Genomic DNA, 26767 nt, shown 5'->3' on the forward strand with positions numbered 1-26767 from the left:
GTAGGGGGCAAGAGATGGAGTGGGATAGACAGAAGGGGGAAGTGAAAGAGGGGGACAAAAAGGAGAGGTAAATTGAGCGTAATAAATCACAAACCCAAAATCCTCAAACAAACTAAAAAATCCTCAAACAAAGTCTACCATGACTCATTACGCACTGAGTTGACAGTGATCGTCATCCATTTAGCTATTTCAGTGTTGACTATGGTTCAACTCAGGGCACCCCTCATAGTGTGCTGTGTCTGAAAAGGTCAGCTGGCTGTAGGCCAATGACAACCCCCAATTCAAGTGTCACTTCTATGCCCATCACAGAGAGACAGCCTTCCTTTAGACATAAATACCCACACACTGGGCCCAACAGCATGTGGGGTTACCACAGGACTCCTTTCACAGAGCTGATTTGGGCCAGAGCGGTACAGTGTGTGTGTGTGTGTGTGTGTGTGTGTGTGTGTGTGTGTGTGTGTGTGTGTGTGTGTGTGTGTGTGTGTGTGTGTGTGTGTGTGTGTGTGTGTGTGTGTGTGTGTTTGTTTGTTTGTTTGTTTGTTTGCGAGGGAGAAGGACGCATGTCACCACATGCACCTGCCATCTTGACCTCCTTCGCCGGAGAGGGGCAAAATTCCCTCCTCTTTTGTGCGTTTCCCAGAAGTGAGGCTGGAAACAAGCGGGCGGCAGGCCCCCTGAAGGGCACCGATTGTGCACGCGCCAAATTTGACATAAACAGAGGAGACTTTCTCACAGCACAGGCGAGCACTGGGGTTTCTCACACACAGACCAGCGGGAGAAGCATCAAAGTCAGCCTATACTTAGCGAATACAAACATATTTCTGAAAAATGCCTGTAATTGTATGTCACATCCTGACCATAGTAAGAGGTTATTTTCTATGGTAGAGTAGGTCAGGGCGTGACAGGGGGTGTTTTGTGTTTTTCTATGTTTTCTATTTCTATGTTTTAGTTCTAGTTTTTCTATTTCTATGTTGTTGTTTTTTGGGTTGATCTCCAATTGGAGGCAGCTGGTCCTCGTTACCTCTGATTGGAGATCATATTTAAGTAGGGGTTTTTCTTCCTGGGTTTTGTGGGTGACTATCTTTTGAGTAGTGTTTGTTTCTGCGTCACGGTTTGTTGTTGTGTAAATTCAGTTATTTATGTTTTGCAAAGTTTCATGGATTTAATAAAATGTGGAACTACAACCACGCTGCACTTTGGTCCGATCCTTCGACAGCCGTGACATTGTACCATACTGGGGCAGCTCGTTATGATTATGCAAACTCTAGAGTTTATCTTCAGAATGACTAGAGGCTTTAATGTTTGATAAGATAAAGCTGGGAGGGAGTATCAGAATTCTAAGAGTCATGTTTGACTGGGAGATTTCACATGGTTTAAATTTTAAAACGCTAATACTATGAGCTGCTCATGTTGATCCACCCTGGTCCTTTCAGTTCCGTTTCTAACCCCGAGATATTACAGTCGAAGCACTGAGGACTCCGTGGTGAGCTTGGCTGACCTCAGAATGGTGTTTACTGCCCATGTGACGCCATGAAGTCCCTCTGAACCAGTCCGCCCACACTCAACACAAGCCTCGGAGTTTGTGTGTGTGTGCGCGTACGCAAGCGTGAGAGTCATAATATATATCTTGACTAAAGAATCCTACAGACATGAATATTTAACTTTTTTTCACCATCATAAGTAAGAATATTTCTGGTGGGAGTGTAATATCTATTGTGGCTGTAATATAGTGGCTATCACAGTTGTCATACGGTCCATGGTGTAGAACAAGCTTTCCCCTAACAGCATGACAGCGGAGTCCCTGTTCATCTTACAAAACACTTCAGAAACTCTACCTCTTCAAAGAGTATCTTAAATAAACCCCACGGCACCGCCACGCAAAAATACTTTTTACCTGCACTTGTCTTTTCCTACTAGTACTGACTTTATTGATAACTACTTTATTGTAGGGAAAATGTACTTACTACGACTGATATCTGGTTGTCCCACCAAGGTATCTTAAGATGAATGCACTAATTGTAAGTCGCTCTGGATAAGAACGCCGGCTAAATGACAAAAATGTAAATGTACTTTTATGGTAAGGTGTGGTAAAGTGTGCTTGTACACTAACTCACCGGACAGTTGCGTAGGTCTCCCATAGTGCTGGCGTTGCGGAGCAGCTCTCCAAACATGTCTGGTGTGGGCTTGTCTCTACACTCCAGCATCCTCACCGCCTGGTTACTGTAACATGGGGAATACACAGAACACACACTCAGACATCTACAGCGGGAGACAACACACACTCAGACATCTACAGTGGGAGACATCACACACTCAGACATCTAGTCCTTGCAACACCAGGGTTGCGGGTATGATCTGTGGGCCACATATATTGTAGGGGAGAGTGGGGTAAGTTGAGCCAAAGGGTTAGTTGAGCCACCCTTGTTTCTTGGAAACCATACACAAAATGAATCATGTGACCAAATATTTAGTAAGAGGTCATCATTTAATGTGAAGGAAAAAAAACACATGGAAAAAATTGTCACGCATGTTAGGTCAAAAAATCTGATTTTCACAAAGTCAAGTTAATGCAATGTGTTATATCTAAACCAAAGTAGAGTTTTAATATTGTTTTATACATCAGTTGGGGTCTCTATAAGCTACAATATGCGGTTCTAAACATAGCACGGAAAGTGCATCCTTGTAGCTGTGTGAGCTAATATGGTCTAAATGTTTGCCTTGGGGTAAGTTGAGCCAATGGCAATGGGGTAAGTTGAGCCAATGGCAATGGGGTAAGTTGAGCCAATGGCAATGGGGTAAGTTGAGCCAATGGCCGCCATACCCCGCACAAATGATGATTACATATTTTTGCAATGTGTCTTGAACTCAAGATAGTGCATTTTTATTGTTACAGAGCAGACATCATCATGCATACAAATGTAAAACAAGCAGGGGTCTACCCCCCTTGAGGTTCTTGAGAGAGCAGTCAAGGAAGTGAGAGAAGGGAAGAAGTCCATTCAAGCAGCAGCAAGGGATGAAACAATGGACTGAATGACGCTGAAGAGGTACAGTGCATTCTGGAAGTATTCAGACCCCTTGACTTTGTTCACATTTTGTTACGTTACAGCCTTATTCTAAAATGGATTTAAAAAAAATTATCATCAATCTACACACAATACCCCATAATGACAAAGCAAAAACTGTTTTATAGAAATTCTTGCAAATGTAAAAAACAAAAAGAAAACAGAAATATCACATCTACATAAGTATTCAGACCCTTTACTCAGTACTTTGTTGAAGCACCATTGGCAGCGATTACAGCCTCGAGTCTTCTTGGGTATGACGGTACAAGCTTGGCACACCTGTATTTGGAGAGTTTCTCCCATTCTTCTTTGCAGATCCTCTCAAGCGCTGTTGAGTTGGATGGGGAGCATAGCTGCACAGCTATTTTCAGGTCTCTCCAGAGATGTTCGGTCGGGTTCAAGTCCGGGCTCTGGTTGGGCCTCTCAAGGACATTCAGAGACTTGTCCTAAAGTCACTCCTGCTTAGGGTCATTGTCCTGTTGGAAGGTGAACCTTCACCCCAGTCTGAGGTCCTGAGCTCTCTGGAGCAGGTTTTCATCAAGGAACTCTCTGTACTTTGCTCTGTTTATCTTTCCCTCAATCCTGACTAGTCTCCCAATCCCTGCCGCTAAAAAACATTCCCACAGCATGATGCTACCACCACCATGCTTCACTGTAGGGATGGTACCAGGTGTGACGCTTGGCATTCAGGCCAAAGAGTTCAATCAGGAGGCGAAAGAAAAGCACACCTGTTTAGGTTAGGTGCTGGCTAGTGGAGGAGAACACTTGATAATTAAAGGAGAGCCTCACACTCTAGGAGCTCAGATGCAATAATTTAATAACCTAATATCCAACGTTTCGGCAGACAAGCTGTCCCTGATGAAGACAGCTTGTCTGTCGAAACCTTGGATATTAGGTTATTAAATTATTGCATCTGAGCTCCTAGAGTGTGTGGCTCTCCTTTCATTTTTAAAGAGTTCAATCAGACCAGAGAATCTTGTTTCTCAGAGAGTCCTTTAGGTGCCTTTTGGCAAACTCCAAGCAGGATGTCATGTTCCTTTTTCTGAGGAGTGGTTTCCGTCTGGCCACTCTACCTTAAAGGCCTGATGGGTGGAGTGCTGCAGAGACGGTTGTCCTTCTGGAATATTCTCCCATCTCCACAGAGGAACTCTGGAGCTCTGTCAGAGTGACCATCAGGTTCTTGTTCACCTCCCTGACCAAGGCCCTTCTCCCCCGATTGCTCAGTTTGGCCGGGCGGCCAGCTCTAGGAAGAGTCTTGGTGGTTCCAAACTTCTTCCATTTAAGAATGATGGAGGCCACTGTGTTCTTGGGGACCTTCAATGCCATAGACATTTTTTGGTACCCTTCCCCAGATATGTGCCTATATAGCAAAAAGTATAAAAAACTGTTTTCACTTTGTCATTATGGGGTATTGTGTGTAGATTGATGAGGATTTTTATTTATCTATGTCACGCCCTGACCATAGAGCCCCCGGGGTTCTCTATGGTGTTTTAGGTCAGGGCGTGACTAGGGGGGGGAATTATGTAGTATTTTGTTTTCTATGTTTGTTTGTGAGTGTGGTTCCCAATTAGAGGAAGCTGTTTATAGTTGTCTCTAATTGGGGATCATACTTAAGTTGTCATTTGTTCCCACCTACTTTGTGGGATATTGTTTTGTGTATGTGCATGTTTCACCACGTAGTTCACGTTTCGTTGTTCGTTTATTTTTTATTTTTTTAATGTTTCACTTAAAAGATGTGGAACTCAACACACGCTGCGCCTTGGTCTGTCCTTTCCGACGAGCGTGACAATCTAATCAATTTCAGAATAAGTCTGTAACGTAACAAAATGTGGAAAAAGTTAGGGGTTCTGAATACTTTCCGAATGCACTGTACATTGACAACAAAAAAATGACGAACAAGAAGCTGTGCAAAAGAGAGGCTATGATATTGTAGCAGAGAGACACAGTGTCTTATCTTATGACATGGAGTCTGAGCTTGCTAAACATATCAAGAATTTTGCGGCTCAGTTTCATGGGCTTAGTAGCCTCAAATGCATGAATTGGCACATCGAAACAACATCCCTGTCCCATACAACTGGTTGAGAAATGGAAGGGTAAGTGATATTGAACAGAGAGATCTACATGTATATCTGAATGTAGGCATATATTTAAGATATACAATATACCACACCTCACATTCCATGAATTCAACTTTGACCTATCAACACCATCAACCCCTGTCAAAGGACACTATCACCCACTTACCCCAAGGTGGCTGAAATGTAGATATCTTTTGTTAGAAATAACACTATTTCCCTTGACGCAGTGATGCTGAATGTAATAAATGGCTCAACTTACCCAACTCCCCCCTACAGACTGTGTTAAATGTAAGTCTCTTTCAGATAAAAACATCCTTCTAAAATAGAGAGCACTACAGCTATAGCCTTAACACTGGTGCTACTGATCATGTGACTACAGGGCCTTAGACCAGTCCTTTGTCTACAAGGTGACTCTTTGTTCCGTTCCCATTTTCTCCAGGTCTCTCTGGAGCTCTGTCCACCTATAGAGGTGCACGCCTCAAAGACACTCCAGGGTTATACTGTAACTCTGTGCTCTGGTGCAGGAGAGAGGCCTGTTATTGGCATATAAACCGTTGTCAGGATACAACCTACTCCTCTGAGGGTTAGGGGGGAGTGGGTGCGTGTGTCTGTGTGTGTGTGTGTGCGCAGAAGAAGAGGCTGAGGTGGTGCTGGGTTCTCCTGAGGGCTTCGCTGCAGACATCACCACAGCTGGAGACGCAGGCAGGCAGCCCCTGGCTCACGACAGCTAGTCCGCAGCCTAACGAAGGGAAGGCAAGTGATTCATCCCTCCTTCCTCCTCCCACAGCCCAGAGAGGTTTTGTTGACAGCTCATAATGCCACAATGAAGAAAGCTATTACCCGTTCCTAGGCGACCTGATATCTAGCCTAGCGGGTTACTTCTCTTTAGAGGAGAGAGAAAGCACGTTCGGTCACCATGGTGTCTCTAGGCCGTTTTTTTGCTCTGCTCCGTGGAAAAGAGACCGGAAAAGCTTTTCATTCTATCATCTGTTTGTGGAGTGAATGGAGCAAAATTCAATTGGAGAGCAGTGCCCATAAATTTTCACTTTTGTATAAAATGTGCGCCTATGTATGGTGTTAGTCAACTAGTCAGAACTGGTCAGAAGGAACCACCTCAGAACTAGTCTGAACCAGTCAGAACATTAGTCAGAACTAGGCAGAACCAGTCAGCTCAATGCTGTTTTCCCAAGTCAAAGGATTACTCACCAGAGGGATGTGGTGGAGATGTAGTGCACCATTTGAATGAATGGCAGCGGGTCAGAGGAGGCCCCACAGCTGCTGCACACACACTGCAAACATACAAAGAGTTACACGACTAAGATAAGCACAGCTGGCTTGACTTCAGTTAATGACATAGAAATGGATGGGGGGGGGGGGCAATTCTGAGATGAAAAGAAAACGGATTGACTGATCCTCTAAATAAGTTACTGAGGCTTGTGTTTGTGCTGACCTGTTCGAAAAGCGTCATGGCAAACTTCTGGTGTGGGATGCAGTGCTTGGCTGTGCAGATGTCCTCTTTGGTCTCGTCTGAGATGTGGAAATGAATCCGCATTAGGATGTTCTCCTGTGGGGGCAACAGTTAGACATGTTAGCTTTATTCCTGTTTGTGTTTGTGTGTGTAAGCAAGTGTGTATGCGCTTGCCCACATGTGTTTTTAACTGAATCACATTACTACGTCGTGACAAAACCAACACACAAAGAAAATATATTCTTCAGAAAACGTATAGTGCTTAAAGGAATAATCCACTTAAAAACCATCTTTGATATATATTTTTTTAATTAGTCCACTGTTGATACAGTCTCAAAATGTTTTGCACATCAGCAATCATGTCTTCAGGACATAGGACTTTCAAAATGCTAATTGTAACTTGCCACATCCTCATGATGATGCATCTACAATTAGCAAACTACAATTAGATTTTTGAAAGTCCTATATCTTGAAAACTTGATCACTAACATGGAACACATTTTGGGACTGCGTCAACAGTGGACTAATAAACAAAAATATCGTTTTTGAGTGGATAACTGTTTTAAATTCAGTGAAGCAGCAAGGTGCTGCACTACAAAACACACAGAGGCTCTGGTTGGCCACACTGAGCTAATTTACTAGGTGATTTATCACTCTAACTGCAGGCAGGAGCCCTCTGAGCGGTGGGAGTTCTGTAGCACTGCAGAGAGAGGGTCACCACAGGGAGCTTCCAATGTACACTTAGCATCTGCCTCAGCCCACCATCCCACCGCCTCCCGAATGCAGCCGCAGCCAAATACCCAGAATAATACTAATAAAAAACAACCCAAGTTGCAGTTTCCGTATGTTCTCGCTTGTCAGCAGAACATAAAGAGAAGTGGAGAGAGAGGTAGAGAGGAGAGAATAGGCCCAGAGAGGATACAGGGTATGGAACAATCCTCTGGCTGGCTGCCTAGCTGCGTTGCTTATAAAATGAGCCAGTCAGGGGGGAAAAATGGCTAAGTTTGTTTCTTTGCGGTAGTGTGGTAGAGGCTGGGTGGACTGCTTACTGTCAGTGGGATCAGGGTAAAGGCCTTGTAGAAAGCTCTGCATTGCGACTTCCCAGAGACAAAAACACTTCCCACACTTTTCCTTTGTTCTCCCAAAGTAAATAGTGTCCCCAGCCATTGTTATCTAAATGTTATGGCACTGCGAAAGTCCGATTTTTAACATGGAACATTTTGTTATGAGATCACTTTTAGCTGATCTCTGTTCTGTTTGCTAAGCGTGAAGGTGTATTAGAAGAGAGAGAACAGGAGTGGAAGAATGAAGGATAATGGACGTGAGGGATGAGGTAAGTAATGGAGGAATAAGTGAGCTGAGAGAGTAATAGTGAGGGGGTAAAGTAGGAAGAAGTGGAGGAGGGAGGGTTGTCTCTTACGAAGCACTCTGCGGCGTCGTCCATGATGCCCAGCTGGAAGCGCTGTTCGTCCTGGAAGGTCTTGGCCAGCGCGCTGCGGAGCGCGTCAGATGGCAGCACCTTCTCACTGCTGAACTGGAACTGAGCAAAGATACTCTAGAAACAACAAGAGACACAATAACACAGCAGGGTCAATAACAGTGTAACACTCTCTGGAATAACAGGAATGGACTCAACAGAAAATATTAACGGATTGCACAAAGAAATGATACATTCACAGGTTTCACATAGGGTTCACCGCAACTGGAAGGTGGTCAATATCCTTTATATCAAGTTAACACTAATTTCACCTCTTCACTGTTGACGTTGAGACTGGTGTTTGCGGATACTATTTAAAGAAGCTGCCAGTTGAGGACTTGTGAGGCGTCTGTTTCTCAAACTAGACATTCTAATGTACTTGTCCTCTTGCTCAGTTGTGCACCGGGGCCTCCCAATCCTCTTTCTATTCTGGTTAGAGCCAGTTTGCACTGTTCTGTGAAGGGAGTAGTACACAGCGTTGTAAGAGATATTCACTTTCTTGACAATTTCTCACATGGAATAGCCTTCATTTCTCAGAACAAGAATAGACTGACGAGTTTCAGAAGAAAGGTCTTTGTTTCTGGCCATTTTGAGCCTGTAATCGAACCCACAAATGCTGATGCTCCAGATACTCAACTAGTCTAAAGAAGGCCAGTTTTATTGCTTCTTTAATTAGAACAACAGTGTTCAGCTGTGCTAACATAATTGCAAAAGAGTTTTCTAATGATCAATTAGCCTTTTAAAATGCTAAACTTTGATTAGCTAACACAACGTGCCCTTGGAACACAGGAGTGATGATTGCTGATAATGAATGGGCCTCTGTACGCCTATGTAGATATTCCATAAAAAATCGGCCGTTTCCAGCTACAATAGTCATTTACAACATTAACAATGTCTACACTGTATTTCTGATCAATTTGATGTTGTTTTAATGGACAAAAATGTTGCTCTTCTTTCAAAAACAAGGACATTTCTAAGTGACCCCAAACTTTTGAATGGTAGTGTATACAGTTGAAGTCAGAAGTTTACATACACCTTAGCCAAATACAATTCACAATTCCTGACATTTAATCCTAGTAAAAGGTCAGTTAGGATCACCACTTTATTTTCAGAATGTGAAATGTCAGGATAATAGTAGAGAGAATGATTTATTTCAGCTTTTATTTCTTTCATCACATTCCCAGTGGGTCAGAAGTTTACATACACTCAAGTAGTATTTGGTAGCATTGCCTTAAAATTGTTTAACTTGGGTCAAACGTTTCGAGTAGCCTTCCACAAGCTTCCCACGATAAGTTGGGTGAATTTTGGTCCATTCCTCCTGACAGAGCTGGTGTAACTGAGTCAGGTTTGTAGGCCTCCTTGCTCGCACATGCTTTTTCAGTTCTGCCCACAAATTTTCTATGGGATTGAGGTCAGGGCTTTGTGATGGCCACTCCAGTACCTTGACTTTGTTGTCCTTAAGCCATTTTGCTCCAACTTTGGAAGTATGCTTGGGGTCATTGTCCATTTGGAAGACCCATTGCGACCAAGCTTTAACTTCCTGACTGATGTCTTGAGACGCTGCTTCAATATTTTCCAACCTCATGATGCCATCTATTTTGTGAAGTGCACCAGTCCCTCCTGCAGCAAAGCACCCTCACAACATGATGCTGCCACCCCCGTGCTTCACGATTGGGATGGTGTTCTTCGGCTTGCAAGCCTCCCCCTTTTCCCTCCAAACATAATGATGGTCATTATGGCCAAACAGTTCTATTTTTATTTCATCAGACCAGAGGACATTTCTCCAAAAAGTACGATCTTTGTCCCCATGTGCAGTTGCAAACCGTAGTCTGGCTTTTATTTGGCGGTTTTGGAGCAGTGGCTTCTCACTTGCTGAGCGGCCTTTCAGGTTATGTTGATATAGGACTCGTTTTACTGTGGATATAGATACTTTTGTACCTGTTTCCTCTAGCATCTTCACAAGGTCCTTTGCTGTTGTTCTGGGATTGATTTGCACTTTTCGCACCAAACTACGTTCATCTCTAGGAGACAGAACGCGTCTCCTTCCTGAACGGTATGACGGCTGCGTGGTCCCATGGGGTTTAGATGTCCTAACCGGCTTGCCAAAACTATAGGTTCTTTACAAGAAATTGTATGCAAACTTCTGACTACAACTGTATATAAATATATATATATATATATATATAAATATATATATATATATATACACACATACACATTTTGGGTATAATGTCTATATTTATGTTGCATTATACAGGGCGCATTTGAAAAATAGACCTAGGTCTCAATATGTCTACCCTGTTTTTTAAATCATGTATTTCCATTTTCTCAGCCAAAAACACCCTGAACAAGGTGAGTGTTTATTGGGCAAGCAGACACAAACACACATAAAGGCACACAAACATGCGCAAACACAAACACTCGCATACACACACACACACACACACACACACACACACACACACACACACACCACACACCACACACACACACACACACACACACACACACATCTGCCCTGCCGCTGCACCTCAACATATCTTGCGTAAGGAAGAGAGAGAGAGAGGGAGAAGAGGTGGGTGAGGTGAGCTGAGGGAGAGGCAGAAAAGGAGGTGGGGAGAGGATAAATTATCATAGCCTTATAATTCTGCTCAAATTAAATGCCTGGCCAAAATGCCCTGTAATCGACCCTTCAAATGAGCCCTGGTGAATTCTGATAAGGCTGAGACAGGGGGGGAGGCAAGGGGAGGGACCAAAGGCAGAAAGGGAGGGAGAGGAAGACGGAGGCAAGGGGAAAGAGCACAGGGAGAGATGGAGAGAGCAGAGGGGAGAGAGAATGGGAGGGAGAGAGAGATGGAGGGAGAGAGAGAATGAAAGAGCAGAGAGAGGGAGAGAGATGGAGTGCAAGAGTGAAAGAGAGAGAGCAAGTGCAGAGGGAGCAACAGAAGTTCGCTTAGGCCTACATTTCTGACCACGACTCTTGATGTAGACACTGGTATGAAATCAAATAACCTGTCACAGTCAAAAGGACCAGACCTAGTCAGTCGGTAGCTAAAAGGATGGCCCCGTTAAACCCACGGGGCTCTTTCGCTCTCCAAGTCCTGCCAGCTGGCCAGATCCAGCTGCTCTTAGCCATGCCTGCCACGCAGACCGTGTGTGAAACAGAGGAATCACACATGCCTTCAAATATCACCATCGAACCCCTCCGATGGGCCATGCAACCCTAAGCATCGCAGATCGTCAAACCACTCAGTTTCACAAGAGCCCATTTAAATCTGCATTTGGGGGGTGAAAATCGCACACAGCTGAGTGTGTGGAGTGCCATCCTACAGCCACTCAAAAGGTATTTCCGCACCCTCCTGAGCGTGTGAAACTTGCCTCTTCATTAAAAGATGGAATCGATGACTCAAACCAGGAAAAACAAACCTGCTGGCCCACAGGATGAGTCTTGTGGTGTAATGGAAGTAAGCATAGCGGCAAAGCTAGTCTGGTTCTGCCAGCCAGGCAAAGAGACAGACAATCAGAAATGGATTTGGAATGAATGACAGAGAGTCAGTTACAGAGTAAGACTAAAGTTAGAGAGACCACCCTCCCGCGCGCGCGACGACGCAGACAGACAGACAGACAGACAGACAGACAGACAGACAGACAGACAGACAGACAGACAGACAGACAGATGGTCGCGGTGAGACATATAGTGACTAGGGGTGGCCCAGTTTTGTTATTCGAACGATATTTACGATGACCGCAGTCATTTGGCAAATAACACAAAGTGAGAGAGCGAGAGGGGGTGAGCTGGCTAAAGCCAATGATCTACATTCAGCGGCCTGTCCAGATCAAATCAAATGTATTCAAATCCAATTTGATTGGTCACATACACATGTTGAGCAGATGTTATTGCGAAATGCTTGATCAGAGAGAGATCTATGGTCCATAATAATCCATAACCACTAGCCAGACACCCAACCACTGTCTGTCCACACCAGGGGAGATGGCTTAATTACCGACCATTTACATGTTAAGACACAAATATTCACATCCCAGAACTCCCATTCAATATCATGGTCATCTCTCAGGGGGCACAGCTATGCTTAAGAACTAAATTCACAAAAGTAACTTGAAAAAAATATAACGTATTTGATCGAAGATTTACTGTTGAAAATAAATGACAACAGTCCAATACCAAAAGAACCATCCTCTATCTGCATTCTTTGGTAGGCATTACATGGAAAGGATTCATTAATAAGTTCTCCACCCCCAGGCCTCCCTCTCATCTCCACCCACAGGTCTAGCCTCTTACCTTCAGGGCACAGAAGATACACGAGTCCTCCATGCACTTGTGTGTGGTCAGCTGCCGGAAGCTCCGCCGAAAGATGTCGAGGTGCCACAGGACCTGTGGAAAACGCGAGAAGAAAGAGTGAGACAAAATTACATACAAAATGCTCCTCAAGTCGGACCTCACAACTCCGGATTGCCTGATTTCTAAATTGAATCTACTGAGTAAACAACATACAGCTGTTATAAAGGAAATGCTACGGGAGCGTGTGACAAACATTTTCTCCTCTGCGTCGCCTGCTGTTGACTTTCCCACCCTCCATAACTGCCAACGCTTTGCTCCAAAAGTCTAAGCTTTTCACAGATTCAAAACCCTTAGAGAGAGCACGACATGTCTATCTGTGGAAATCTAAAGTTCTCTAAAGCCAGTGGAATTCCCTCGCTAACTCGTACCTGATGCTAAAGGATGTCCCTCCCTGAGTTTGAGGTTAGTTACACAACCACAGTGGAGCCCACTGCTGTCCTGTCCAATCCCCTGTTGGCTCTGAGAGCCCACCACTGCTGCACTAGCCCAAGCCCATCCAATAGGAACAAGAGCAGGTCCTGTCCAATCAGATCCCTGATGCCTCCCAGGCTCTTAATCCCCTCAGCAGGGGAGGAATCCTGCACGCCTCACCAGGAGTTACGGGAAGAAGATGAAGAAAGAAAGAGAGAGGGGGGAGCTAGACGGACAGAGAGGGAGTCAGAGAAAGAGAGTATGTGATAGACCGCGGGATAAGGGAGAGAAGGTGGAATAGAGAAAGAGAGCGGGAGAGAGAGAGAAAGAGAGAGAGAGAGAGAGTGTGTGTGAGAGAGAGCACCAGGCCCATCACTTTGAGGAATGTACGCTTGCCCAGGTCGGGCTGAGATGCTGGGTGTCAGCGGAACAAACGTGGCTCTTGCAGTGTCCCGTGGGGAGGCTCCCTGGCATACCATCTTCCATCTGGCACCCTGCCTGAGCAGCCCAAGGGGAACGGGGGTCCAGGGCCCACCCCCACCTTTTCAGTGTCTAACTCGGCCTCACAGCGCCCATGCCATGGTCCTGCTGCCACGTCCACACACCACTGAGCTGAATTATAGACAGGCCTGTCAGTCTCTGTTAACCTAAACTTCCTTCTTCTCTCTCTGTTCCCCCTGTCCCAGACACTACCTATTTACAGTATCCCTTTGCCTAAAAATGCCTCTCATCTACTCACCTATCATTCCACCAAACAATGCTTGACAATCTTCTCACCAATCACGATCCACCCAAAATAGTCACCCTATACCGTACAGTACTTCAATAGTTTCTAGAGTGGTGGAACAGCTATCTAAACTTTTCCATAAGAATTTTAAACTAAAACACAGTTTCAATCAATTGAAACATCAATCATGATCCACCCAATTGTCACCCTATACTGTGCACCAATACATTTCTGCAGCGATCGAAACAGCTATCCAAACTTTCCCATAAGTATTGAAACTAAAACGTGGCTTCAATTTAAACTCAAACAATATTAGTAGAGATATAGTGAGTGTGGTCAGGCATGTGTAATGTCTCAGCAAGTCTGGAGCATCTGTTTCAGCACTAGTACGCAGCGAAGCAGGTTAATAGCAATCAACAGCATTGATCGTGACAGGCTCCAAAGGTCAATATAGCTGACCTCTAACAGTTTCTGCAAGGCAAAGGACTCCTCCGGGACTACTCCAGCACAGTGAGAACCAATGACACTTACCGGTGTATGCCTCCTCGGGCATGAATGTACAATCTGTCAAAGTGTGTGATAAAACCCTATCACGGTCACAACATTTTAAAGGACTTGAGCTTTTTACAGCTGGTGTATAAGATGGTTGCCTGGAGAAGTAGTAAAAAGATATAAGAAGTACAAAAGCTGTGGAGGTTGAACTATAAAACGAATACATGTTCCTTGATTCACAATTACCAACAACAATCACAACCTGACTGTAAAAAGGCAATGTGTCAAATACATGATTTAAGCGGCCCAAAAAGTTTTTTTGTTGGCCTATAAATTCAGATTGATTACTAGGCTACATTCCCAAAATGGTAACCTTCCAGAGCTTTGTCACTATGGACATCAAAACATTTTGGCTGGGGGTTGGAAATACCTGAATTGAGATCAAAACATCCCAAAGAGAGGAGGATCCTATGTTGAGAAGAATCTTAAGATGAGAAGTTGCTAGTAATGCTCCTCATGACAGCCATAAGGAGGCTGTCAGCCACACACACACACACATTAAAACCTCCAGATTTCAAAAAGTCCTGACTGAGGGAGAAAGAAGCCAGAGGTTTCATAACACCAGACCATCTGCACTGCAGCAGCTTTACAGAAAGTGAAAGGATGCCTCAACACCTGGATCAGGGGTAAATCCATTAGAATTCCATCACTTACTGACAGAACCTCTTTTGATTTGAACGAAACCTTCCATACATATTTGCTCATTGTAGAAGTGCTCAGAAAGTGACTTTTTGGGCCTGAATGCCAAACCATTAAAAGATAAAGGTGCTCCAAATTGATCTATTTTGCATACCCCACCATACCATGAGACAGACATCCATGTGTCTACATCAATGGAGAAAACGTACAGTTGAGATTAATATAATTTAAAAGCTTACAAATAGGGTTGTCAAACTATTTTACAATTTATTGAGGAAAACATACAAAATATATTAGGGCTGACCCCAATTAGTCGACTGGTCGATTGTTTGGTCGTTAGGCTGTTGGTCGACCGAGATTGTTTTAGTGGAGCAGTAACAAATATATACAGTTGAAGTCGGAAGTTACATACACTTAGGTTGGACTCATTAAAACTCGTTTTTCAACCACTCCAAAAATGTATTGTTAGCAAACTATAGTTTTGGCAAGTCGGTTAGGACATCTACTTTGTGCATGACACAAGTCATTTTTCCAACAATTGTTTACAGACAGATTATTTCACTTATAATTCACTGTATCACAATTCCAGTGGGTCAGAAGTTTACATATACTAAGTTGACTGTGCCTTTAAACAGCTTGGAAAATTCCAGAAAATGATGTCATGGCTTTAGAAGCTTCTGATAGGCTAATAGACATAATTTGAGTCAATTGGAGGTGTACCTGTGGATGTATTTCAAGGCCTACCTTCAAACTCGGTGCCTCTTTGCTTGACATCATGGGAAAATCTAAAGAAATCAGCCAAGACCGCAGAAAAAAAATTGTAGACCTCCACAAGTCTGGTTCATCCTTGGGAGCAATTTCCAAACGCCTGAAGGTACCACCTTCATCTGTACAAACAATAGCACGCAAGTATAAACACCATGGGACCACGAATGAAAGGAAACCACTCAGGAAGGAGACGCGTTCTGTCTCCTAGAGATGAACATACTTTGGTGCGAAAAGTGCAAATCAATCCCAGAAAAACAGCAAAGGACCTTGTGAAGATGCTGGAGGAAACAGGTACAAAGTATTTACATCCACATTAAAACGAGTCCTATATCGACATAACCTAAAGGCTGCTCAGCAAGTAAGAAGCCACTGCTCCAAAACCGCCATAAAAAAGACAGACTACGGTTTGCAACTGCACATGGGGACAAAGATCATACTTTTTGGAGAAATGTCCTCTGGTCTGATGAAACAAAAATAAAACTGTTTGGCCATAATGACCATCGTTATGTTTGGAGAAAAAAGGGGGAGGCTTGCAAGCCGAAGAACACCATCCCAACCGTGAAGCACGGGGGTGGCAGCATCATGTTGTGAGGGTGGGTACTTTGTTGCTGGAGGGACTGGTGCACTTCACAAAATAGATGGCATCATGAGGGAGGACAATTATGTGGATGTATTGAAGCAACATCTTAAGACATCAATCAGGAAGTTAAAGCTTGGTCACAAATGGGTCTTCCAAATGGACAATTGACCCCAAGCATACTTCCAAAGTTGTGGCAAAATGGCTTAAGGACAACAAAGTCAAGGTACTGGAGTGGCCATCACAAAGCCCTGACCTCAATCCCATAGAAAATTTGTGGGCAGAACTGAAAAAGCGTCTGCGAGCAAGGAGGCCTACAAACCTGACTCAGTTACACCAGCTCTGTCAGGAGGAATGGGCCAAAATTCACCCAACTTATCGTGGGAAGCTTGTGGAAGGCTACCCGAAACGTTTGACCCAAGTTAAACAATTTAAAGGCAATGCTACCAAATACTAGTTGAGTGTATGTAAACTTCTGATCCACTGGGAATGTGAAGAAAGAATAAATCATTCTCTACTATTATTCTGACATTTCACATTCTTAAAATAAAGTGGTGTGTAAAGCGTCTGTGTGTAGCTGGTGAGATGAGTCAGGCGCAGGACAGCAGATATGAGTAATGAAAGCAATTTACTCAATAATATCACAATATACGTTGTATAAATACAAGGCCACAAATACGGACCGCAATACAACAAACAATTACTCACAAACAAACATGGGGGAACAGAGGGTTAAATAATGAACAAGTAATTGGGGAATTGAAACATTTACATTCTACATTTAAGTCATTTAGCAGACGCTCTTATCCAGAGCGACTTACAAATAGCAGAGGGGCTATTGAAACCAGGTGTGAAAGACAAAGACAAAACAAATGGAAAATGAAAAGTGGATCGGCGATGGCTAGAAGGCCGGTGACGTCGACCGCCGAACGCCACCCGAACAAGGAGAGGGACCGACTTCGGCGGAAGTCGTGAGATGGTGATCCTAACTGAGCTAAGACATGGAATTTTTACTATGATTAAATGTCAGCAATTGTGAAAAACTGAGTTTAAATGTATTTGGCTAAGGTGTATGTAAACTTCTGACTTCAACTGTATACACTACCATTCAAAAGTTTGGGGTCACTTAGAAATGTCCTTGTTTTTGAAAGAAGAGCAACATTTTTGTCCATTAAAATAACATCAAATTGATCAGAAATATAGTGTAGACATTGTTAATGTTGTAAATGACTATTGTAGCTGGAAACAGCACATTTTTTTATGTTATATCTACTTAGGTGTACAGAGGCCCATTATCAGCAACCATCACTCCTGTGTTCGAAGGGCATGCATGTTGTGTTAGCTAATACAAGTTTAGCATTTTAAAAGGCTAATTGATCATTAGAAAACACTTTTGCAATTATGTTAGCACAGCTGAAAACTGTTGTTCTAATTAAAGAAGCAATAAAACGGGCATTCTTTAGACTAGTTGAGTATCTGGAGCATCAGCCTTTGTGGGTTCGATTACAGGCTCAAAATGGCCAGAAACAAAGACCTTTCTTCTGAAACTCGTCAGCCTGTTCTTATTCTGAGAAATTAAGGCTATTCCATGTGAGAAATTGCCAAGAAACTGAAGATCTCTTACAACACTGTGAACAATATTAGCTCCACAATACTTTTGAGCTAATATTCTATAAGAGGAATAGGAGCTCAAGCAGTAGAACATTTGAGGTGCCGGTACTCAACTCCAGTGAGCTCCTGCCCAAGTTAAGCACTGCTTCTTATCCCTTGCACAAATAGCCTACAGCTGTGTCTGCCCTGAGCTCACTGGCGCTGGAAACTAAGGGCCCAGAATATTTTATACAATGTTGCAAGTTCGCTAGCACAAGCTTTGGGCCGGACCCAAGTTAATAGTTGCAGACGGGCCATGTGTAGCCAATGTGATTTATAGGATATGTATTTAGTACCAGTAACTTCAGGACAGTAATGGCAGAATTTGCGAAAGCCAGTAGGAGTGGGAGGAGAATAGTTGGGTCAGGTCAACTTTATTTTATTCTGGTTATCTAGATCTCTGACACCCTCTTGAGGTATCAAACCGTAAGCTTAAAGCATCAGACAAACTCAATGCACATAGTTGATATTATTAAAACACATTTTTCTATATATGGAAAAATACACGTTAAAACATTTCCAGCAATCGATTGGTTGAAAGAACAGACGACTTACAATAAACCAAGATTTTTTTTATTTGGGGACAGCCCTAAAAATTATATGTGTTGTGCCCGCCATCGGGTGAGACACAACATGCTCCTGAATACAGGGTGGGGTTCATGTTTTGGCTAATGAATGTACTAAAATGGGAATCAAATGGACATTTTGACTGTTAAATGATACCACAAAGATGGTTGGAGGTCCACACATCAGAGAATGTTTACTTGAATGGGAATATCTGTTTTAAATTATACTGTCAATCCTCCATCGGAAACCCATTGAAATCATAGAAATACAGATAATAGAATATACACATCTTTGTGGAAGTAACTAGAAAAAGTACACATTTTAATTCAATTTAAATGGCGTACCAGCTAAATTGCAGTGGTCTGAAGGGATAGGTCCATTTTATGATTTCAATTTCTATAATTGAAATGACACCCACCCTGTATTCAAAAGCATGTTGTGTTCCAATCGATGACGGGCACAACACAATACGTTTTTAGATCATTGACGCTAAAGTTTGAAAAACATAACTTTTATAAAAAAAAAACATTTATTTCAAGAAATTATTAAATAGGTTGACAACCCTGTTTGTAAGCATTTAGATTATATTAAACTCAACTGTTTATCTTTTCCAGTGATGAAGACATGGATGTTTCATAGTATGGTGGAGTATGCAAAATGGGTCAACTTTGAGCACCTCTATCTCATGAATATTTTGGCATTCAGGTCCACCTCGACTAAAAGAGCTGTGAGTTGGGGTTCAATGTCCATCAGATAGACAAAATAAGTACTACACATAAATGTATATTCCAGAACATTCTAGCGTTGCACAAAACATGCCAAACATCAGCAACATAAAAACTAGAAATGGTACTGTGTGTGTGAAATACCCCAGATCTATTTTTCCTGAATTGTTGGAATGTATGATCAGTTTATTTATAAGCCCTCCCTGCTGTGTTGCCACTCTGCGTGACCCTGTCCCTGATAATGCCTTCAATCTGTCAATCATACCAGCCATCACTTGTGATAAAAAGGGTTCCAAGGAACTGATCCAAGAGCGAGAGGCAGGAAAGCGTGATGAAAGGCAGAGATAAGCTGACTGGAAGAGAAGCGAATCGATGATATAACAAAATGAGCACAATTCCAGCCTTAATGCTGCCATGATGACAGCACTCAAGGCAGGATTAGGGCAATTCCACAATAACGGAATTACGCTGAGACTCAGATTTTTCCCTTTATAATATATGCCAAACAAAAAACATTGATTTCTAAGTTTAACAAACCATAGACACCTTGAGTTTGAAAAAATCTATTTTGGTTATTGAACTACAGTGAGTGGAGTGGACTTACACCCGATAACAGAATTACGGTAACAGGAATACATCAAGGGTTCCTGATCTGCACTACATCATCATTATGGATATGAATGTCATTTTCTTCATGGTGATGTATCCTGAATTGGTACACAAAGATAGAAATGCGCAATATCATTATTTGCACGTATGGGTATTATTCTATACACTGGCTAATATTCTAATGAACTTCACCCCAAAACAAGACCAAATTTTGTTGGTCCGGACCAGACCAAATCTGAACCAATCATCGACGTCTATGTTTCACAAGTTTGGACATCACAGTACAGTAGAGTACAGTATAGTACATTATACTGTACTCTACTCTAGTGTGCTCTACTGTACTGAACTCTAATTTACTTGAATGTACTGTACTGAACTATACTATACTCTACTTTTCTTTGCTCTACTGTACTCTAGTGTGCTTCACTGTACTGTACCATGCTGTCCAAACTTGTGAAACACAGACAATGATTGGTTCAGATTTTGTCCAAGGCCGGTCCGAACTGGCCCAAAAACCAACATCTGTGGATGTTGAAATCAAGGCCTGGGCGGACTGACCACATTTCAACTACATTCAACCTCCATGGACGTCCGGTGTTGGTCAGTGCTCAGTGTGTGCGGATGCTGGTTACAGTAAATGGAAAGAGAGGGGGCTAATGGGTATGTGTCAGTAAGAGCAGACAGAGGTAACACTAACTGGAGAGAGATAGAAGAGAGAGCCAGAGAGAGAGAGGGAGGGGTTGTCCAGACTGTTTTCACACTCCCGCTTTGACCACTAGATGACAGAAAGAAAACAGTTATGAGCTGAACATAACAGTATGCCAGTAGAAGGGAGGACAGTAGAGGTGACCCAACTGTGGTTTGTGACTACTATGATTCCCCATTGTAGCCAATTCAATTGCAGTCATTCTGTTACTGATTTTTCTGTAATTCTGTTACCGATTTGGAACCAAAAAGGATTCTTCAAAGGGACCTCCTATGGGGACGCGGAAGAATCCTTTTGGATTCTATACCGAACAAAAATATAAATGCAGCATGCAACAATTTCAATGATTTGACTGAGTTACAGTTCATATAAAGGAAATCAGTCAATTGAAATAAATTCATTAGGCCCTAATCTATGGATTTCACATGACTGGGCCAGGGGCGGAAATCCCGGGGGACACGGGGGGGACACGACCCCCCCATCCTGGGAAAAATATGATTTGTCCCCCCCAATATATCACTGAAACATAACTGTGTAATTTAAATAATATTAATAATACGCACTGAAAGCAATTGTGCTGATTATAGACACTTAATAGCGCGTTTTTAAGTAAAAAAAAATTGCAGCCCCCTTTGCCTCACAATGGTTTGATCCACTGCCAGTTCCTTAGCTTGCTAGGTAACAGAGAGGTCGTATCCACTGTCTGAAAGGCACTCAATGCACGTAACTGACGTGAGGTTAATCCAGTCAATCGCGCACACACACTAGCTGAATATGCAGAGCTAGCGCGCAAATATTAACTATTAAGCTAGCTAGTACCTATTCCATTTATGTGGTGTCGTCAGAGATGGAATCAGCATGCAGATGATGTAAGTTAGTGCTTCGAAGTTCCTGTGATAAGGTTAGCGATAAACTGAAATCCAAACTGAACAGAACTACACTCTCTTCTACCATTGTCTTAAATATATTTAATGGTCTCGTTGCAAAAGCTAAATTGTCGCAAGTGAACTTTTATTTATTTATTTTATTTCACCTTTATTTAACCCGGGTAGCAAAGATTATAGCAAACACCACTGAAACTGAATTGGTGCTCGCTAGCTTTGCAAATTCAGCTATTGTTGGAAGCCAGCCAATATGAAACAAACTATTAAAATTACAAAAGGTTGCAGCATATGTTGTGTAAATGGTGAACTCATACAGCTGTCAACTCTTGTCATTTTAATCTGTTTCACATTTGCTAGCTACCTTTTAGATCGAAGCCCAAATAGAATGATTGAATATGATAGAAGCCCATCTCCTACTGTAAATAACCTACACACTGTGTGTGTAGCCAGCCAGCCAGGTAGAAAAATGGCAGAAAAATAAAAGACGGACATCAGAGTATTTTTCAATACACCAAAACGCATAGTAAGAACCCTAGTAGCCTAATATCTCAAAGAAATGAAATTCTAATGGAAATGTTTCACAATGATGTCATTAGGCAGAGCAGGCAACAGATGGCACACAGACAGCAGAGTTGGGGACAGATATGCAGGGACAGACTGGCAGAGACAGGGAGTCTCAGGTAAGTTTGTTGAGTCTTTGTTTGGCAACATTATGAAAGGTTCTCCATTTTTTTTACTTGTAAAATAGGAACATAATTGGAAAATGCCATGGATACCCCCCACTCTCAACTTAAACTGGTGACTGAACTAAGATTTGTTAAAGGCAATGGTATTGCGGTTGTGATTAGTTGTGTAGTTTTGGATACCGGTAGTTAGGAGTACGGCAAACACCTTATTTCTTTGGTTCCTCAATATACATTTACCATATTACAATGTAGGCTATGTGTTACAGCACTACTTTTGGTGTCCCCCTCAGGAATTGCTCTTGAGAAAATGTAATGTAATTGTCCCCTCCAAAGTTGATATCAGATTTTCGCCAATGGACTGGGCAGGGGTGCAGCTATGGGTGCTCCCACTGGGGAGCCGGGCCCAGCCAATCAGAATCATTTTTGATTACAGACAGAAATACTCCTCAGTTTCAACAGCTGTCCGGGTGGCTGGTCTCAGTCGATCCCGCAGGTGCAGAAGCCGGATGTGGAAGTCCTGGGCTGGTGTGGTTACACGTGGTCTGCGGTTATGAGGCTGGTTGGACGCACTGCCAAATTCTCTAAAACAACGTTGGAGATGGCTTATGATAGAGAATTTAACATTCAATTCTCTGTCAGCAAATTTGGTAGACATTCCTGCAGTCAGCATGTCAATTGCACGCTCCCTCAAAACTTCAGACATCTGTGGCATTGGGTTGTGTGACAAAACAGCACATTTTAGAGTGGGTTTTTATTGTCCCCAGCACAAGGTGCACCATTGTAATGATCATGCTGTTCATTCAGCTTCTTGATATGCCACACCTGTCAGGTAGAAATGCTCACTAACAGGGATGTAAACAAATTGTGCACAAAATATGAGAGAAATAAGGTTTTTGTGCATATGGAACATTTCTGGGATCTTTTATTTTAGCTCATGACACATGGGTCCAACATTTTACATGTTGCGTTTATATTTTGGACAACATCTTTTTTTTTTAAGAGTGTACCTTTACTTGTTACTTCTGTGAACTTTCAAAATCCTCCCTCATGAGGGAGATAAATTAGAAAATATCTTAAAGATTGTCACGGATCCCTCTGGAACTTTCATTGCGCACACCTGGCCCCTATTCCCACTGATTGTATTTGTATATATGTGCCCTTTGTTCACCATGGTGCGGTCGATTATTGTTACAATGTCCGTTGGTGCGTGTGAGTACCTGTGCTGTGTGTTTTGGCTTTCGTGCCATTGTGGATTGCATAGATGATTACGGGTCTCGTCCCGTGTGTTAATCATTGTGCGCGTGTGTTATTTATTCGAGGTACTCCTCGCTCTTTTGTTTGGGTTTCAACCATGTGTTTTTTTACGTGTTTGTTTGGTCTTCGTCCCCGTGCCCTTACACGGCACGCCGTAATTTGGGGTATAACAAAAAAAACTATTACGCATTCCTGCGCCTGTCTCCCGAATCATTGTTACCAACGTGACAAAGATATGTGGGTCTTTGGTAATGGAATTACAAGGCACAAGGCAATGTTTCGTAAACTTACAGAAGGCAAATAATTTATCCAAAACTAAATATAAGTGTTGATATTAGTTAGCAGTGGTCTTTACTTCAACATGATTGTGTTTTGATATATTTCTAATACAGTATCTCACAAAAGTGAGTACACCCCTCACATTTTTGTAAATATTTGAGTATATCTTTTCATGTGACAACACTGAAGAAATGACACTTTGCTACAATGTAAAGTAGTGAGTGTACAGCTTGTATAACAGTGTAAATTTGCTGTCCCCTCAAAATAACACAACACACAGCCATTAATGTCTAAACCGCTGGCAACAAAAGTGAGTACACCCCTAAGTGAAAATGTCTAAATTGGGCCCAAAGTGTCAATATTTTGTGTGGCCACCATCATTTTCCAGCACTGCCTTAACCCTCTTGGGCATGGAGTTCACCAGAGCTTCACAGGTTGCCACTGGAGTCCTCTTCCACTCCTCCATGATGACATCACGGAGCTGGTGGAGCTGGTGGATGTTAGAGACCTTGCACTCCTCCACCTTCTGTTTGAGGATGCAGCATACAGCACTCTGCAAATAATCACACCCCAGAGACTCAACAGCACTGACAATCAGAGAAGGGTGAGAGCCACAACATCCAGGGAACCAACTCATTCCAGGCCTACCCCTCAGCCAAGATTTAGGACCAAACATGTGGCATGACAGATTTTATACCGAGGCTGGAGGTTTGACTGCCAAACTTTTTTAGCCCATGACGGATAGGTGCCTGCCTTACTGGTTTGGTATGGTATCTGTGTCTGTGTGCAAGTAGTATGTGTTACTGCAGTTATTTTTAGAGGGCTAAGTTAAGAATAACAGAAAATATAGCTTTTGAGTGTATTTTGCCTAAAGAGAGAATGGGATCATATGTGCATATTGAGCAGTCAGGTACCCTAACAGAGCTGACTAGGTGAAAAATCTGTCGACGTACCCTTGAGCAAAGCACTTAACCTGTAATTGCTCCTGTAAGTCACTCTGTATAAGAGAATGTGCTAAATTACTAAAATGTAAAATATGCAATCAGTACAATTCCTGGTTAGCGGTTTCCTTCTTGTCCTGTGCCCCAGGTCCAATAAGTTGCTTGTTCTCCCGCTGCAGAGTGCAAACCAAGACCATGGCATTTTCCCGACGCAAACAGACACATCCTTCCCAGGTATGTGAACCCTTCTCACTTGGTGGTGGTCTTTTGTCTTACAGACAGCTGGCCAGGATGGAAATAGTGTCCAGTTCACAGCTGTCCTGCACAATGCAGAGTGCAGATAATGAAGAAATAGTACCTAACCTCTCCATATGGGATTGATAAGAGGACCAAAGGAAGACCGGTGTCTGTCTGTATGATAACATGGGGCAGAGCTGCTTGTTGCTGCAATGTTCCAGGCCACTCCCTCATCCTGTTCAGATGTCAGAACAACCCGACAACTCTACTCCTCATCTGAGCACAGGCCCAACTACTACAATTCACAAACGTGCCATTTCTATTGGCCCTATGGGGGCCCTGAGGTATTCCCAGCATACATCCTCTTGATCACTTTTGGTCACAATGATATAACACTTGCATGTCATTCTAAACCGGGCCAGTGAAGCGCAACACATTCGTTCCCAGGTTTGCATGTCCTTGTTGGACTGTGGAGCGGGTTGTTAGGGAGGCACACGGCACAGAAGCTGCTCTCCTATTGGCCTCGAGGCATCTCCCCCGGGCCTGGTTCTGTACATTCTATGGAAATGAGAGAGGCAGGAGAGCATGACAAAGGCATCCCAACTGGACAGCTCTGGAGAAATGTGATATCCCAGCAGAAAAAAAAGACTTGTCGTTTCTGAATTGTCATGAAGTGCATGTGAAAAAGAGATGGCAGAAAGGAGAGAGGGACTGATGGAAGGAAAGAGAGCGAGAGGGAGGGTAGAGGAAGAAGGATTCTGTTGAACCCCAGGACATCTGTTTCCTGAGATGGGATGTCAGGTGATATATTACTCATGTTTGGTAACACTTTATTTGGATAGTCCATCTGTAGATGCTCTGCAGACTATCAGTAACATTTCAACTTACTATCTACCAACCCTAACCATAGCTCTAACCATGACCTAACCCTTATCCTAACCCTAAACGTAAGCCTTACCCTAACTATTCTTAACCTAAGCCTAACTGTAACCTTAGCAAGCAGTTGCTTATCAACAGATTGTTTGCTGAAAGTACGACCATCTGTAGAGAAACTACAGATGGAAAATCCAGACCATCCAAATAAAGTGTGACCCTCATGTTTTCCCAACACTTAATCAAAACTACGGACAGTCTATCTATTGTTAAAAAGAAGGTGTGCTGCTCAAAGCAACTTTAGGCTAGAAACATGGCGAAATCAGAAAGAGCCATATTGTGCAAGTAATTACTGTAATCAAAACAAGCACCACGAGGCAATTGTGAACAGCTGACAAATGCTCAACTCAAGCTGTTAATTTGAGTCTCCAGGGATGATTAGGTCACAGGAAGTACTGAGCTGCCACCAGGAAGTAGGCATGCTTTGCTTTGTTTGCTTGCATCAGTCGTGAATCGTGATGGGAAATTGGTTAAGTAATAGTTGTTTTTTTCCTTCCTTTCATCTCAAGCCCTAGAACCCATGAAAGACAGATGGCCAAATACCCAACACACAGGACCATTAGATTGGACAGATTTCCATCTGATGAGGTTTTCAATTTTGAAAAACAATCAGACAGAGGGAAGCCATGGGCTACTTCTTTTCCGATATGGAATATCAGAGTATTGTGGAGCTGTCCTTTGGCAAAAGGAAATTCCTATTTCAAATGGAACTGTGTCCTTCAGTGCTAAATGTGGACAGCTTATAAAAGAGTGACATGATTTACCCCTGGGATTTATGGGATATTCAATGAGCCGTTCAACGCAGTGTGACTTACATGCTCCCATGTCCCTTTCTTTTCCCAACATTGCTTTAATAGGAGCTACTCAATTCATCTATTACAACCAATTATTTGTGCAGACAGTCACAGAGCAAACCATTTACTGTAATAATAGGTTGTGAATTAAATACAGTGCCTTCAAAAAGTATTCATATGACTTATTCCACATTTTGTTGTGTTACAGCCTGAATTCAAAATGGATTCAATGTTTTTTTTTTCTCTCACCCATCTACACACAATAACCCAGAATGACAAAGTGAAAACATGTTTTTACACATTTTTTGCAAATGTATAGAAAATAAAATAGAGAAATTATTTTCTGCCCATTATTCTTTTCAAAATTCTTCGAGCTCTGTCAA

At 42.7% G+C, this 26767-nt stretch overlaps 1 protein-coding gene across 2 annotated transcripts in view; it reads right to left on the bottom strand.

Moving 5' to 3' along the window:
- LOC106606172 (ubiquitin carboxyl-terminal hydrolase 54) overlaps positions 1 to 26767 on the bottom strand; it is a 55995-nt gene that overhangs the window by 22543 nt on the left and 6685 nt on the right. For both annotated transcript variants that reach the window (XM_014202317.3, XM_014202306.3), the window contains exons 2-6: positions 12386 to 12478; positions 8029 to 8163; positions 6591 to 6704; positions 6347 to 6429; positions 2115 to 2220 (exon numbers count right to left, since the gene is read on the bottom strand). In XM_014202317.3, coding sequence (XP_014057792.3) covers positions 2115 to 2220; positions 6347 to 6429; positions 6591 to 6704; positions 8029 to 8163; positions 12386 to 12478 — 531 coding nt within the window. The remainder of the gene's footprint in view (positions 1 to 2114; positions 2221 to 6346; positions 6430 to 6590; positions 6705 to 8028; positions 8164 to 12385; positions 12479 to 26767) is intronic.

This window comes from Salmo salar, chromosome 01 (genome assembly GCF_965601325.2).
Source record: "Salmo salar chromosome 01, fSalSal1, whole genome shotgun sequence".
NCBI lineage: Eukaryota > Metazoa > Chordata > Actinopteri > Salmoniformes > Salmonidae > Salmo > Salmo salar.